Here is a 17,302-nt window from a genome sequence, read left to right on the forward strand (position 1 = left end):
CTTGCAGGAGCCTTTGCCAGAAGAGCTGCAGAAGTTAAGGCAGGAGACTTACCGGCACCTTGAATAATTAGGAATGGTCAATACTTCCTGGGCTTATTAGCAACATCCATACCCCAGTATAACATTGGTAATGTTACAACGCTATAAAACTCAATAAAACACTTGAAGAATTGTGTTTACTTCTGCTCACCTCATTATTGAAAGGATGTGGAAACTTTAGAGAGTATACAGAGGAGATTTACCAGGATTAGATAGCATGTCTTATGAGGAAAGATTGAGTAATCTAAGACTTTTCTCTTTGGAACAAAGGAGGTGTAAAGATAGAGGCATAAAAGACGATAAGAGGCATTGATGGAGTGGATAGCTAGCAACTTGCACCCAGGACATCAATTGCTAATATGAGAGGACATGCTTTTAAGGTGATTGGAGAAAAATATAGGGACAGGATGTCAGAGGTAGGTTTTTGAAATAGAGAGTGGTGTGTGTGTGGAACGCCCTGCCCGAGGTGATGGTAGAGGCAGATACATTAGGGACACTTAAAGACTCTCAGATGAGTGAAAAATGAAGGGCCTTGTGGGTGGGGAAAAATTAAATTGATTTTGGTGGAGGTTACAACATCATGTGCTGTTGGGACTGTACTGTGCTGTACTGTTCTACATTCAGAAAGGATACCACCACCCTGCTGCTGTGGAGAAATTTGGTTAATTCCATGTTGATTTCTCATAGGAAACATATTTACGTAGACTAAATTTGGACTGAATTTTAGTAGTTCAGTAAATTTACCCTTGGTTGGGTTGATTTGGTCTCCAATCTTGGGAATTTATTTGCAAATGTTTCATCACCGTGTGAAAAGACATCATCAGTGTGCTGTCAATTAACAGCATGCTGCTGATGTCTCTTCATATGGTGTTGAAATGGTTGCAAGTAAGTTGCCAAGATTGGAGAATAACTCAACCCAACCATCGACCAACCGAGCTACATATTTTTTGAATTATTTCCAATTTAGCCTTGCTTGTTTACGAGACAGATTTCTCCCTCATTCTCAAAAGGTGGATATGGAGGTTAAAGATTGTGATGGACCATTTTGGGTACATTAGATAGTGGGAAATGAGAATTTAATCCAACTGGGAACGTCACCTGAAACTGGACTGTTCTATTTGTTACTGCTCATCCTTTATCATCTCAGACAAAGGCAGGCAAAGTACAGAGATCAACAAAAGAAATAATCAGGTTTGGTGTGACGCTTCCTGCATGCTGGTACACAAGTTGAGAATTGCTGCTCAGAAAAAAAAGCTGAGGAGAGGAGAAAGCCTGAGATTTTCATCTCAGCATAAAATAGCATGTTTGGGAAAGATGGGGTGAAAATGTGTAGGGAGAGACTAAATATTCGATCAACTGTCAGTTAGCAACAATTTGGAGCTTACCTGTCACTGTGCTGGAATATCAGCACAATTTTAGGAAGATGACATTGCTTCCTACCCTGTAATAAAATGATGTAGATAATAGGAGAAGTGCCCCTGGGATGCATGCCCCGTTGAAATGGACAAAAGTGTTTCCAAACTGCTACAGTTGCAGCTCTGAGGTATAAAATTAAAGAGTGGCTCTAGGATGCAGCTGTGGCCTGTAGCTTTCAGCACGCACCTCAGATCTGAAATTGGCTCCACGTCTGTGGCCTGCAGCCATTAGGCCACTGGACCGGCTGCAGTGTAGTTATGGGCTTGCCTTCAAGGACTGTATGGTTCATGTTCTGTGGATTGTGTGTTTTATTGTTTGCACGAAGTGTTCTTCCTTTTTCACACATCCAAAGTTGCTGTGAACGCAGCAGGCCAGGCAGCATCTCTAGGAAGAGGTACAGTCGATGTTTCAGGCCGAGACCCTTCATCAGGACTAACTGAAGGAAGAGTTAGTAAGAGATTTGAAAGTGGGAGGGGGAAGGGGAGATCCAAAATGATAGGAGAAGACAGGAGGGAGAGGGATGGAGCCAAGAGCTGGACAGGTGATTGGCAAAAGGGATACAAGAGGGTCATGGGACAGGAGGTCCAGGGAGAAAGACAAAGGGGGGGGGAACCCAGAGGATGGGCAAGGGGTATAGTCAGAGGGACAGAGGGAGAAAAAGGAGAGTGAGAGAAAGAATGTGTGTATAAAAATAAATAACGGATGGGGTACGGGGGGAGGTGGGGTATTAGCGGAAGTTAGAGAAGTCGATGTTCATGCCATCAGCTTGGAGGCTACCCAGACAGAATATAAGGTTCCTCCAACCTGAGTGTGGCTTCATCTTTACAGTAGAGGAGGCCGTGGATAGACATGTCAGAAGGGGAATGGGATGTGGAATTAAAATGTGTGGCCACTGGGAGATCCTGCTTTCTCTGGCGGACAGAGCGTAGATGAATTTCCAGCATCTGCAGAATTCCTGTTGTTTCCTTTTTCACACATTGGATGTATGACTATCATTCTGCTGGGTTTCTTTGTTTTGTGGGTGCCTGCAAGAAGCCGAATCTCAAGGTTGTATGTGGTATACATACTTTGATAATAAATGTACTTTGAACTTTTGAACTTTGAATTTTGACGAATACTTCTGATTGAAATGTAAATAATATACCACACAACAGAGCATCAACAACTGAACTAGAAGGCTAGGTTAACATTTTGATCCTTGGTGTAGCTCCAGAATTAACCTGTTTCGATTTTAGTTTCAGATTCTGACCAGTTGGTTGCATCGAGGGATTGGAAATTCATTGTTCACAGCACAATGTGCTGAACTCCACATCTGAAATTCAGGTTCAGTGACTTCAATGGAATTAAATTTCAGAAGCATAATCCAAAGTTCTAAGTTCAAAAAAAAATTTATTATCAAAGCACGTATATGTCAAAATGTACAAGCCTGAGATTCATTTTCTTGTGGGCAATCACAGCAAACCAAGAACGCAGCAGAAGCAGTGAAAGACTACACCCAATAGAATGGACAAACAAGCAATGTGCAAATACAAAATAGAATAAATAATTAAATAAGCAATAAATATTGAGAACATGAGATGAAGTGTCCTTGAAAATGAGTCTGTAGATTGTGGGAGCAGTTCAGTGATGGGATGAGTGAAGTTATCCCCTCTGGTTCAAGAACAATAGACAATAGGTGCAGGAGTAGGCCATTTGGCCCTTTGAGCCAGCACCGCCATTCACTGTGATTATGGCTGCTCATCCACTTTTAGTATCCAGTTCCTGCCTTATCCCCATAACCTTTGATTTCGCTATCTTTAAGAGCTCTATCCATCTCTTTTTTGAAAGCATCCAGAGACTTGGCCTCCACAGCCTTCTAGGGCAGAGTATTCCATATATCCCCCACTCTCTGGGTGAAAAAGTTTTTCCTCAACTCTGTTCTAAATGGTCTACCCCTTATTCATAAACTGTGGCCTCTGGTTCTGGACTCACCCATCAGCGGGAACATGCTTCCTGCCTGCAGCATGTCCAATCCCTTAATAATTTTATATGTTTCAATAAGATCCCCTCTCAGCCTTCTAAATTCCAGAGCATATAAGCCTAGTCGCTCCAATCTTTTGACATATGACAGTCCCTCCATCCCGGGAATTAACCTTATGAACCTACGCTGCACTCCCTCAATAGCAAGAATGTCCTTCCTCAAACTTGGAGACCAAAACTGCACACAGTACTCCTGATAACTGAGGGGTAATAACTGTCCCTGAACCTGGTGGTGGTGGGACCTGAGGCTCCTGTACCTCCTTCCTGATGGCAATAGTGAAAAAAGAGCCTGATCTGGGTGGTGGGGGGTTCCTGGATGGTGGATGCTGCTTTCCTGCAACAATGCATTGAGTAGACATGTTCAATGGTGGGGAGGGCTTTACCTGCGATAGACTAGGCCAGATACACTACTTATGGTAGGATTTTTTTGTTCAAGGGCATTGGTGTTTCCTTATCAGGCTATGATGCAACCAGTCAATAAACTCTTGACCATACATCTACAGAAGTTTGTCAATATGCTTTTCCCAACACATCTATCCAGAAATGTTATTAGATCAGACTTTTAGATGGTAGAACAGAAGAGAGATTTACCATATTTTATCAAGATAGATTTGAAGCAAGATTTAGAGATATTGGATAGGACATGTTGACTGGTCCAGTATACCATGGTCTACTTCTAACCACGTCATGGAGCATAAAGGTACAGCACAGGAACAGGTCCTTTGGCCCATGGTTTCCATGCCAACTAATATGCCAATCAAAACTGATCCTATCTGCCAGCACATGGTCTAAATCATTTCATTCCCAGCCTATTCATGGGACTGTGTAAATGCCTTTTAAATATTGTTTTTGTGTCTGTGTTCACCTCTTTTCCTATCACACACTAGTGGATGCCTGCGTGATACAGGCATTTACTAATGTGTGTTTAGGTGCCCGGAATTGCTCCTTTCAACATTCCCCTCCATACACCTTAAAGTAGGGGCTCCCAACCTGGGGTGAACAGACCTCGCAGAAAATGGCATCAAAAAGGTTGGGACCCGTGCCTTAAAGCTATACCCTCTAGCAACCTGGGAAAATAACTGCTGAGAGGCTTGTAAACTTGGCTAACCCCATCATGGGCACTAATCTCGCCATCGAGGACATCTTCAAGAGGTGGTGTGTCAAGAAGGCAGCATCTATCATGAAGGCCCCTCACTATGTCCTCTTCTCAATACTAACATCAATGAGGAAGTACAGGAGCCTGAAAATGCGCATTCAATGTCTTAGGATGTCTTCATCCTCTCTGATATCAGATTTTTGAATGGTCCGTGAACACTATAACCATATAACAATTACAGCACAGAAACAGGCCCTCTCGGGCCTTCTAGTCCGTGCCGAACTCTTACTCTCACCTAGTCCCACCAACCTGCACTCAGCCCATAACCCTCCATTCCTTTCCTGTCCATATAGCTGTCCAATTTAACTTTAAACAACAACATCAATCCTGCCTCAACTACTTCTGCTGGAAGCTCGTTCCACACAGCCACCACTCTCTGAGTAAAGAAGTTCCCCCTCATGTTACCCCTAAACTTTTCTCTTTAACTCTCAACTCATGTCCTCTTGTTTGAATCTCCCCCAGTCCCAATGGAAAATTCACGTCAACTCTATCTACCCCCTCATAATTTTAAATACCTCTATCAAGTCCCCCCTCAACCTTCTACACTCCAAACACTACCTCACTATTTTGCTGGCAACTGAAGTTTCAGGCTGAAATGATGACTGTACTTTTTTCTACAGATGATGCCAGACCTGCTGAGTTCCTCCAGCATTTTGTGTCTGTTGCTTGGATTTCCAGCATCTGCAAATTTTTCTCCAGTTTGTGATTGGATCACTATTTTGTTCTCTTTTCCTGTTATTTATTTATTTTTATACAGTATGTTCTTTGTGTAATGTGTAGTAATTGTCGTGTTGGATTTGTACTGCTGCTACAAAACAATCAATTTCACTACATATGTAACGACAATAAACCTGATTCCAAAAGTGGGGCAGAAAGTTTATCCTTGTTGGCAATACTTGCATCCTTGATGATTAAATTAAAGAACTACTTTCAGTAACACTGTGGTCACTTTGCAAATCATTAGAGAGCCTCAAACTGGCTTTTTGTAATAAACTTTATTCTATATTACAAATAGTAAACTTTTTAGTTGTGAACTGCAAAATAGGAATGCATCATATTTACATACACAGGTATACAATTGATATAACAAAGTACTGAAGCTAGCCTTTGTTGGGTCCATTCATCTCTTTGTTTAAGTAGTATATTTAATTACATCGTTATTAGGATAAAAACCTAAGTTGTTTTGTCTTGATGAATTCTAACATTGGCTTCTAAGGGTATGTTGTTACAAATTGTCTTTAAATAGAGATGTTCACATAACAATCCATTCAGGCCAGACACACTATTCTCAAGCAAAAAGGAACTGAAAGAAATCAAGAAGGACACATTCACGATCGTGGCATTGCAGTTTGGTATCAGTCTTTGCTTCCCAGATTCATTATTACATGCACTTTTTATATTAAAAAAAAGGAACAAATAATATTAAAAAGAAAACAAGTACCCAGGTCACTGCCAGGGATTGACCTATCACATCCACAACACAAGTCTGGCACAGTTCAAGGCAAAAAAAAGCTTGTGTTTTAAGAAGTCCCTTTTTATATATTTTTTTGAGCTGAACGAGTGGGTGGGTGAAGGAGAGGGAGCAGTTTTGATATTCCACAATAATACAACATGTATAAATGTCCTGGGGGGAGAGGGGAAGAAATAATATTCCAATCAGCCTCTCATTGCAGTGCTGTGATATGTCCTGAGGCTTGGGTATCCTAGCAACCCCTTCCCCACCCCCCCATCCCAAGATCCTGGCTCCTACATATAATACGTGCAAATCATGTCTTCGCTTTACAGTTTTTATTTCTTTCTTTCTTTAGCCATCTTCTATAAATAAAATTCACAGTTTGTCATTCTGTGTGTTCTCCTGTGCAAATAAAAAGGAATGCTTGTCTGGAGCCAGCTAGTCGTTCATGTTTTTGTTTTGTGTGTCATGAGGAACCTTGCATGTTAGGTAGACGTCTGTAAATAAAATGATAATCCACAGTGGCACTTTTTTTCCATCAGCACTGGAATCCTTTGGTCTTCGCTGGCTGGGAGAATCCATGGTTTCCAAACCGAAATGTCATTTCATTTCATTTGCCAGTACCTCCAGAGTCACTGCCCCTTAAATAACTCTGTGAACATCTAACCTGTCCATCTGCTTGAAATGTATTCACATCATCACATACACTTCAATGTTTTCCTTAATAAATCAAGGCTTAGGATTTAGAGTACCTTTGTTTTTGCATGAGTCTCTGTGAGCATACCTAAGTGTTTACTTTTCTGTGTGTGTTTGTGTGTGTATGTGTTTATGTATGTACCTTTATGTTAAATATGTGCACATAACTCTGACCATTCCTCTCCTGACATGATAGTCCATAAACATAGCTTTTGAATTAAAAAAAGCCCCAAGCCCAATTGGTCCATCTTCCGCCATTTTGTCATTCTCTCCTCTCTTCTCACAGACCAGTTAGACTGTAATTCTCACACACAATTTCTTTTTCTTTTTAATAGATCCACAATCTCTGACTATAAAGTCAACTGAACAAGAAGCAACACTATTGTCTCACTGATCAGAGATATTTTCATTGAAAAAGGCCTCAGGTTGAAGCCAAATTCGATACCAACCTATCCCAAAGGGAATCGCTTCCAGCTTCCCACAAAATATCATGATCTTCTGTCTTTCCTGGTTCCCATCACTTACTTAACGAGAGGAAAGGTTGTCAAGTTCCTCTGGAGATGATGGCTGAGAAAATTATCATGGTCTTTAGTCACTTGCCAATGTTTTCTTCGTGAGTGATTGCTGCTCTATTTTACAAACCATGATGTGATTTGTTACTTTTAACCTTTCACATTTTGAAGTATCCAGTGATGTTGTGGGTGAGAGAGAGAGAGACTGAAGGAGAATAAAAGATGAAAACGCAGGGATAATGGAGAGATAGATGATCAAGGTGACGTTGCTTGAACCAATCGTAACTTGCACTTGAAAGGCGACCATCTTTAGTCAGGCACAGCTTGGCTTCTTTTACCCAGCGTTCCTTGGGATTGCCACTCAGCTCTCTATCGACATGAGAGCAATTACCTGTTCGAGTTTGTAAGCTAATCTCTGCCTCCTGGACTGCTCTTCACATTCTAGAGTACTTACTATCTGTGGATGAGAACACAAATGAAAGATGGTTTTAATATAGTACTTCTGGCACTAATCAAAAAAAAATTACATTACTAGGAAATACTAGTTGAGGCTTCATATACATTCCAAAGTCTGAGGAGAAATGTATATCTACTGCCCAATGCCCAATAAATTTCAAATGAAATTTGCTTTTCAAGATTCAAGATTGTTTATTGTCATTCTTCAGTACACGAGTGTAAAGGAGAACAAAATGATTGTTACTCTGGATCCAATGCAGCATAAAAAACACAATAAATATAATGAACTAAAAGTGCAATCTGCCATTAATTAATTCTCTGATTAAGGACTTTACTGGCAAGCCGAATGTGTTTAATCCATCCTGAACTCCAAACATGAGGGCAGCAAGGTAGTGTAGTGGTTAGCACAATGCTTTATGATACCAATGACCCGGTTTCAATTCCCACTGCTGTCTGTAAGGAGTTTCTATATTTTCTCCGAGTACTCCACTCTCCTCCCACAGTCCAAAGACAAACCAGTTGGTAGATTAATTGGTTATTGTAAATTGTCCTGAGATTAGGTTATGGTTAAATCAGGGAATTGCTGGGCAGCACAGCTCAACAGACCGGAAAGGCCTACTCCATGCTAAATCTCAATAAATAAATAAAAATAAAAATAAATAAACTATCACAGATTAGAAGGTTGCAGAACTGACCACATTCCAGAACTTCACATGTTCTATCAGACCGTTGTCGCCAGTACAATCTTCTATGTGGTGGTGTTCTGGGGCAATGAAATCAACATGGGTGATGCCAACAGGCTCAACAAACTGATCAGAAAGGCAGTCTCTAAACTGGACACACTGGAAGCTGTGTTAGAACAAAGGACCCTACAGAAAATCCTGGCAATTCTAGACAAAGTTTCTCTCACCATCGCATGCCACCTTGGCTGAACAGAGGAGCACTCTTAGTAATAGACTAAGACAACTGCACTGCTCCAAAGAGCGCTATATCAGGTCATTCTTACCCTCGGCCATTAGGGTCTATAATGGGTCAGCCTATAGTCAGGGAAATGATGACCCCCTCCTATTAGACTGTTTGAGGTAACTTTTTTTTTACTCTTTCTTACTTCTCTTCTAATATTTGTATATCTGTGGACTTGTAATGCTACTGTGATACTGTAATTTCCTTTGGGATCAGTAAAGCATCTATCTATCTATCTCGTGGTGGGGCTCGAGTCACACACAAACCAAACTGGACAAAAGCAGCAGAATTCCTACTCTAAAGTACATTCATGAACCAAAAGAATATTTGCCACAATTCATGGTTATAGTCAATGAGAATAGTTTCTTTTAGCAGATTTACTGAGTTAGGTGAACATCAATTTCCCAACTACATAGATGGGATTAACAGTTGCATCTCCACTGAATTCTGATCCAGTATCTTAACCTATCACATCCCATTCAGCTGAGGTATCGGACATCAGCTGAATGCCAATACCTCGGGTATTAATAATAACTTTTATTGACATCATGTGACATTACTGGCAATATGGCCCAAGGCATCCCATGAGACTAATAGCAAAGAAAATCTGACACCATGCCAAATGTGATTTTTGGGCAGATGACCGTTATTCATCCCTTGAGGAGTATCCTAAAAAAAAAGAGAGGTAGAGAGGTTAATTTCTGAGCTGGGGACCCAGGCAGTTAGTGCAACTACCACTAGTCTTGGGGAAATTGGATTTGAAGATGTTTGAGAGGCTGAAACTGGAGAAGCATGAGTACTCTGGAGGTTAGGAACATCGTAGGGAATACAGTACCGGAAACAGCCCTTCACTCCACAATGCTTGTGCTGACCCTGTTGCAAATTTAAACTACATAACTGCCTGCATGTGGCCTCTTTCTCCCCGATTCATGGCTTGTTCATCTGTCCATTGAATGTCATTGCTAGCATATCAGCCATCACTCTCTGTATAAAAAAACCTTGCCATCTAAATCTCCTTTAATTTTTCGCCCTCTTGCCTTAAAGCTGTGCCCTGTGCCCTCTAGTATTTGACAATTCCATCACAGGAAATGGTTCTGTCTATCTTATCTATGCTTTTTCATAATTTTATATACTTCAATCATGTTACCCCTCAGCCTCTGACACTCCAGGGGAAACAATCCAAGTCTGCCCAGCCTCTCCTCACGTCCAATACTCTCTCATTCAGGCAACACCTTAGTAAACATCTTCTGCATGCTTTGCAAAGCTGAGATACACTTCCTGTACTGCAGTGACCAGATCTGCACACAAAACTCCAAAATGTAGACTGTCCAAAGTTTTGTACAGCTGCAAGATGACTTGACAACCTTTATACTCGGCAGCCTGACCAATTTTTTTTTTTTTTTTTATTTCAAAATATACTTTATTCAAAAATAAATATATACAGTAAACCATTCAATAACTTTTCATCCTTTACATACGTTTCCATTATACTCAGTAAAATACCCGTGTTTATAGCCACCCACGTGGCACTCCAGTAGTTCAGCTTAGCATCTCATTGTTGAGGGGGAAACTCCTCGCCCACCGACCCCTCCCACTCCCACGGGTGGAGAAACCTATACTGTGGTCCTTCCCCACCGGGCCCTTGCGGTGGCTGCACCAAGTTTCAGTGCGTCCCTCAGCACGTACTGCGGCAGCCTGACCAATATGCTGTTTGCCTTCTTTACCACCCTATCTGCTGTGTTGCCACTTTTAGGGAACTGTGAACCTGCACTCCAAGATCTCACTGTACATTTGATGTAGGTGATTATAAAGAATTACCTCCTCGCTGTATTTGCTAACATAGGAGTAGATTTCACTGAGGGCACTTATTGCATTGAACTCAGCCATGTGCATTCGGGACTGTTCCGCTAGATAGGCATTCATGTCCTGGTCACTGATGGCTGGCATTTTTCCGATGTCTGCATAGTACCTGCAACAAAAAAAAATGGACAAATTAGCTACATGGTCCATCTCTGCCACTTCATGAAGCAGTACTGACAATTAAAGACAGTAAGAAGATGCATCTTCACAAAGCAGAATGAAAACACTGAGACTCTTTACATCACTATGCTCAAGGCCAACATCAACCCCACTGTTATCGAAACCTTGGACAATACAATGGGCTCTTGACCTCACAATCTACAGTACTCTGCAAAAGTCTTAAGCACCCTAACTATATATATGTGCCTAAGACATTGCATATGTGAGTGAAGATAAACCTGATTTTGATACACACCTCTATTGTGCACTGAGAGTGGGAAGGGGGCAGGGAGAAGGGAATCATGGTTGGGAAAAGGGGAAAGGAGAGGAGAAGGAACAGGAAGCACCAGAGAGACATTCTGTAATGATCAATAAACCAATCACTTGCAATCAAATTACCTTGCCTGGTGTCTCAGGGCAGGGTGTGCCTACACCCCCGCATCCCCTGCTCCTGGCACTCCTTCTCTGCCACCTGTCCCACACCCCCTCCGCAGTGCTCCAACCTCACCATTCCTAACATTCTTTGCTCCTGCCAGATTTTACAAACTATATATGTATGTGCCTAAGACATTAGCACAGTACTGTACCCCATTGTGATCTTGCACTTTATTGTCTACCTGCACTTCACTTGCTCTGTGATTGTTGTACTTTATTCTGCATTATTAATGCTTTACTTTGTTCTACCTCAATGCACTGTGTAATGACTTGATCTGTATGAACAGTAGGCAAGACAAGCTTTTCAATGTATCTCAGCATGTGACAATAATAAACCAACACCATCTAAAATTCCTCCTCTTTTCTGCAGTGCATTTTGGATGGGATGGACATACAGTTGTTGGGTGGCCTCGTGCTGTTGGTTATTACCCAAACATGGGGTGGCACAATGGCATCATTGTAGGGTCTCAGCCCTGTAGGGGTTATCATCCTCGAGCTGGGTGACAAATCACTGCAAGGCCTCAGCCCAGCGTGGGGTCACACATCGAAGTAGAATGTCACATCAGTGTCAGAGATTTCACCACATTATAGTGTGATACCACACTGTAAAACTGACACTGCGCTACAGATTGATGTGGTTTTTCCGCATCGTTGAAGTTGGTGTGGTCTTTCATTGATTCTGTTACGGTTATTATTCTATTGTGGATTTATTGAGTATGCCCACAAGAAAGGGTTGTATATGGTGACACATGTGTACTTTGATTATACATTTACTTTGAACCACCTAGTCCACTATAACCAGCCAGCCCAGAGTACCAGTGTTATGTCCCATCTTCAACATCTTCCATCTCTAATCAAAGATAAATAATGTGCATTTTAGGTCACAAGTCTATGGAAGATTTTACATTAACTTAGTGAAGGGCCAATTCTATTACTCTAACTAGGTGCTCAATAGCAACCGGGAAACTGAGTTTCCTGATGTTTAGAGGTGCCGAGAATTTGTTAGCCATTGCCAATGATAAGAGTGCAGTACTAAAGGAGACCGCTGGGACAGAGCCTGTCTATTCCCATTGGATAAATTTGTCAGGTTCAATAAAGTTTAAGATCAATTTTAAGGAATCACTTCTCTAACTTTTTGGGTTCATATTGTAGAAAATTCTCAATCCATTCTTCATATTATTGTTTTTACTTCAAGCAATTGATATAAATCAAAGAACTTGAAGTGGACAAGGAGCATCATTCATTGCCGGATAAATCCTTTCTGCTGGTCTAGAGAATAAGGTGGTACACTAGCCTTAGTTCTTGGGACAAACATGCGTCCATTTAGGTAACACTTGAAGGGTTTTATACAGTTAGTACAGGGGCGTACCCTCCTGTGTCTCAGACTACATGCTGTATTTCTCACGTAACATGGGGACTCAGAGGGCAGACACACCATCTGTCATGTGTGATTACAATATTTGCTTTCCAGTCCCCATTCTGGCTCCCCTCTTACCGCTTCTCTTCTTTTCTCACACAGGGCGTGGTGGGTGCATGGAATGCACTGCTGGCAACAGTGGTGGAGGCGGATACAATAGGGTATTTTAAAAGACTCTAACAGGCAAGAGAAATGCAGAGAGCAAAGACAACCACTCTATATCACTTCCATTGACCTTACGAAGGCCTTCGACCTTGTGAGCAGAGACGGCCTTTTCAAAATCCTCGCCAGGATTGGTTGCCCCCCGAGGTTCCTCAGGATAGTTCAGTCATTCCACACAGACATGCAGGGCGTCGTTCAGTTCGACGGCTCTTCCTCGGAGGCTTCAACATCCGCAGCGGTGTGAAGCAGGGCTGTGTGCTTGCCCCCACCCTGTTTGGCATCTTCTTCGCAGTCATGCTGAAGCACGCCTTTGGAACATCAACTGATGGTGTCTACCTCCACACCAGATCGGACGGGAGGCTGTTCAGACTGTCCCGGCTGAGGGTGAAAACCAAGGTTCGTGAAGTACTCATCAGGGACATGTTGTTTGCAGACGACGCGGCACTGGCAACACACTCTGAAGAGCAACTGCAACGCCTCATGGACAGCTTCTCAAGAGCCTGCCAGGACTTCAGCTTGACCATCAGCCTGAAGAAAACCAACGTGTTGGGCCAAGGCGTTGAGCACACCCCTGCCATTACCATCAATAACTACGAGCTGGAGATAGTTCACGAGTTTACATACCTTGGCTCCACCATCACGGACAGCCTCTCCCTAGACCCCGAGATCAACAGACGGATCGGACGAGCAGCCTCAACATTCGCCAGGCTGACAAAGAGAGTCTTGGAGAACAGAAAGCTGACGACGCACACCAAAGTTGCAGTCTACAGGGCCTGCGTCCTCAGCACACTGCTTTACGGCAGCGAGACCTGGAGCCTCTACTACAGACGAGAGCGGCGTCTCAATGCCTTCCACCTTCACAGCCTGAGACGCATCCTGGACATCACGTGGACTGACTGAGTCACCAACAATGAGGTCCCGGCCCGCGCCCAGTTACCCAGCCTCTTCACCCTGCTCCAACAACGCCATCTCCGCTGGCTGGGCCACGTACACCGCATGTCAGATGGGATGATCCCGAAAGACCTGCTGTACAGGGAACTGGCCTCCGGCAAGAGAGCACAAGGGCGGCCCCATCTTCGTTTCAAAGACGTTTGCAAGAGAGACATGAAGTCACTGTAAATGAATGTCGAGAGGTGGGAGGACATCACAAGCGATCGCTCTCACTGGAGGCTGGAACTACGCAGAGGTCTAAAAAAGAGGAGAAGAGAAGCTGAGGCTTGCTGCTGGAGAAAAGCGCACTCGTTGGAAAAACAGCACCACGATAACAATGGAGGACAGTGCCTTCAAGTGCAGTTGATGCAGCCAAGACTGCCACTCCCATGTGGGCCTCTACGGCCACGACAGACGCTGCTCTAAAACAGACTGAAGCAAGACCTTCCAGGCGCAGATCCATGGTCACGCAAGACTAACGGATGCCACCACCACCACCAACAGGCACATGGAGCTTTGAAAAATAGAGGGTTATGCGGTAGGAAAATTCTAGGCAGTTTCTAGAGTAGATTACATAATCGGCACAACATTGTGGGCCAAGGGCCTGTAATGTGCTGTAGATTTCTGTGTTTCTGCTCACCTGCCACTCCTTCCCTTTCTCCCATGGTCCACTCTCCTCCCCATCACTGTCCTCCTTCTTCACACCTTTCCCTTTTCAATCTATCACCTCCCAGTTTCTCACTCGCCTCCCTCCCCCACCCACCTATCTTCCCCCTCACCTGGCTTCACCTAACATCTTCCAGCCTGTACAGCTGTCCCCTCCCCCACCTTCTTCTGCTGTTTCTTCTCCCCTCCTTCCCAATCGTGATGAAGAGTCTTGGCCTGAAACATCGACTGTTGCCTGACCTGCTGAGTTCCTCCAGCGTTTTGTAAGTGCTACAAAGAGTAGCTTCCTCAAACTGCCCTGTATGTGGTCCCACTCCTTTATATTCATGATGCCTGTTCTCCCTGCACATACAGTACCAGGAGGAGTCTGGTTACCTGAGGGTGTGAGACAATATGTTTCAGGTTTAAAACAGGTCAGGTATCAAAACAAAATTCTAAGTGTTCTGATGGGAGGTCTATGGTTTCTTCTTCCACAGAGGCTGATGACTGGTAGAGTTCTTCTAGCATTTCCATTTTTGTCTAAGGCTCAGGACAGGATTGGACTGGCTGTTGTCATCTTGGTTTTTCACAAATATCTAGTGGATGAACTTGGATTGGGTGGGAAGGAGGAACAGGGTTTGTGTTGCTGCTGTTGCTTTGTCCCCTGCTATGTTCTGTTTTGTGTTCTGTGTGGTTCTGCTGGGCATGCTGGACATGTTATGTTGACGCCAGAATGTTTGGTGATACTTGAAGGTTGTCCCCAGCACATCCTTTGGCATGTTTGTTGCTAATGCTACGTTTCAATATACATGTGATGAATCAATCTGAATCCAAATCTGAGACTAGTATCAGAGTGCATTATGCAGGGATTGAAGTCAAGAGCAGACACCTCCTCCATAAATCATCTGTGGGTCATTCAGTCAAAAGGCAAGGGAATAAACTCAGGTATGAGGGGAGATCCTGGACCAACGTTCCCATGCTGGAGTCCATCACAAACAGTCCCTAGGGTCTTCTGATGTGCAGGTCCCTGCTACAATGTAAAGAAAGGAGCCAGTCCAGCTTTGATGATAAGTAATTGATAATGATCAAGGAATCTGGCTTTAGTGGGATTGGATGAGGGGCAACAGGGAAGGCACCATCATCACTGATGGACAAAATCCTTGAGCTCCTTCCATGGCAGTACCTTCAGCACATGGACTGCAGTGGCTCAACAATTCAGTTTGCCATCAGTGCTCGAGTTGCCAATAATGCCTGCTTTCTGGTAATCTGGAAGAAAAGCTGCCTGTTCTTTTCCAAAAAAAAACATGTTGTTGAATTTTTACACCCACTCAAGAAATTTAATCAGTTGGTGTGTCAGATTGTTAGAGATAACATCAGCTGCAGCAGATGGGGATGGAAATCTGGGCTGGGTTGTGGGAATAAATTGCTTTCCATGAGGAACAAGGAAATCTTTGATTATCCGCTACCAACAGCATGCCAATTAGTGCAGGATTGTTGGGTGAAAGCATCTCCTCCGACAGCGCAAATCTAATGACTCAATGGGACTCGGAATTGCAATTCACACCTGTCCACGACAGCAACAGTGGCTTTCTAATTAAAGGAAAACAAGATTATGTCCCAACATGGGGTTTTGCACCTCTTGGAAGGCTTGAGTTCACTTCTGAAATCTTATACATTCCGTGAAAGACACTGTATGTTTCTATTGAAAGCACCACCCCTTCCGAAAGCCTTTTATTTCACAGGGTTATAAGAAGCCAAAACGTCTTGAGTTTTTCTCTGCGTGACTTGAACTTCAACGCTGCAGATTGGTGCACACAGAAAAGTTGCTTGCACTTGTAGAGGAGATCAAAACATCTGGAAATAATTATAAAAGATTTGCCAGTAAATCCATAGGAGAAACATCTTTCCACTGGGAGAGTGGCGAGAACATTGTACCGCACATACAGGGTTCAACGAAAGGGAAGCTGATTGGGTGAAAAGACCTAGATCAGATGGATATGGTAGCATGCCAGACAAGAGTTCAAGTCCCACCAGGGTAGAATTTCAAAGAAGAAAGTGAGAATAAAGGAATGTTATAAAATCCTATTCTTTTCTCTTATCCCCTTAGAGGTCTAGGTAGGGTTAGAGAATTCTATAATGTATACATATTTATTATTAATATTTTAACACAACTATCCAAATCTTTCGATGACAGAGAATGTGGTGGCATGACAGATGGGCGTGTGCCATTCTGTTGCCTGCAAGCAGCTGTGATGTTAGGAGAGCACTGCCACCATCAGCCAGATGTAGAGAATATATGTGGAGAATCCAGGAACATATACAGAGCCTGTAAAAAGTATTCACCCAGCCCCCCCGGAAGTTTTCACGTTTTATTGTGCAGCCCCCCTGGCCACCCTCAGGGTCGCTCGGCTCGCTGTCGTCTAGGGAAACAGCCTCGGCCCCGCCAAACTTTGTGTGGATGCTGTGTGAGGTACCCCACCCCGCCCAAATAACAGACAATACACCAGATGCAATTAAATGATTTACAGTTTATAGATATTACTGGAACTATATAATTAAAAGAGAATAAAATATAAAAGGAAAATAAAAGGCGCCACACTTATCAAAGTTCAATCTCTTCGTGCACAAAAACCGTTGGAGCTCAAGGACCTTCTTCTTCACCCTGCGACCCCCTCGGACCACCTCGACCGGCCGCCTGGGACCAACAACGGTGGTCGACCAGACGCTCCACATGAGTCCGTCTCCGTCTCCTCGCCGAACGTCCCGCTCGGGGTCCGACCCCGTTAGCGGACTCACAGCACCTGGTCCATCCTCTGTCTCGCTCTCCCGCCTTCTGCCCCAAAACCCCGCGCATACAGTATCTTCAAATACACCAAAACCATAACAACTATCCCAATTGGTTAATAGCACTCTCTTATCACCCTCTAAACCACAATAAGCTGCTAGCGCAAACTTTCTCAGCGTTAAAGCACAACAAAGCCGCA

At 43.4% G+C, this 17,302-nt stretch overlaps 1 protein-coding gene across 5 annotated transcripts in view; it reads right to left on the reverse strand.

The window, feature by feature from the left end:
* Positions 1-5,661: 5,661 nt before the first annotated feature.
* The window catches only part of plxna4 (plexin A4), an 811,940-nt gene continuing 800,299 nt past the window's right edge, over positions 5,662-17,302 (reverse strand). For all 5 annotated transcript variants that reach the window (XM_072241488.1, XM_072241485.1, XM_072241487.1 and 2 more), the window contains exons 31-32: positions 10,529-10,679; positions 5,662-7,748 (exon numbers count right to left, since the gene is read on the reverse strand). In XM_072241488.1, coding sequence (XP_072097589.1) covers positions 7,653-7,748; positions 10,529-10,679 — 247 coding nt within the window. In that variant the 3' untranslated portion in view covers positions 5,662-7,652. The remainder of the gene's footprint in view (positions 7,749-10,528; positions 10,680-17,302) is intronic.

Source organism: Mobula birostris, chromosome 23 (genome assembly GCF_030028105.1).
Source record: "Mobula birostris isolate sMobBir1 chromosome 23, sMobBir1.hap1, whole genome shotgun sequence".
In the NCBI taxonomy this organism is placed as follows: domain Eukaryota; kingdom Metazoa; phylum Chordata; class Chondrichthyes; order Myliobatiformes; family Myliobatidae; genus Mobula; species Mobula birostris.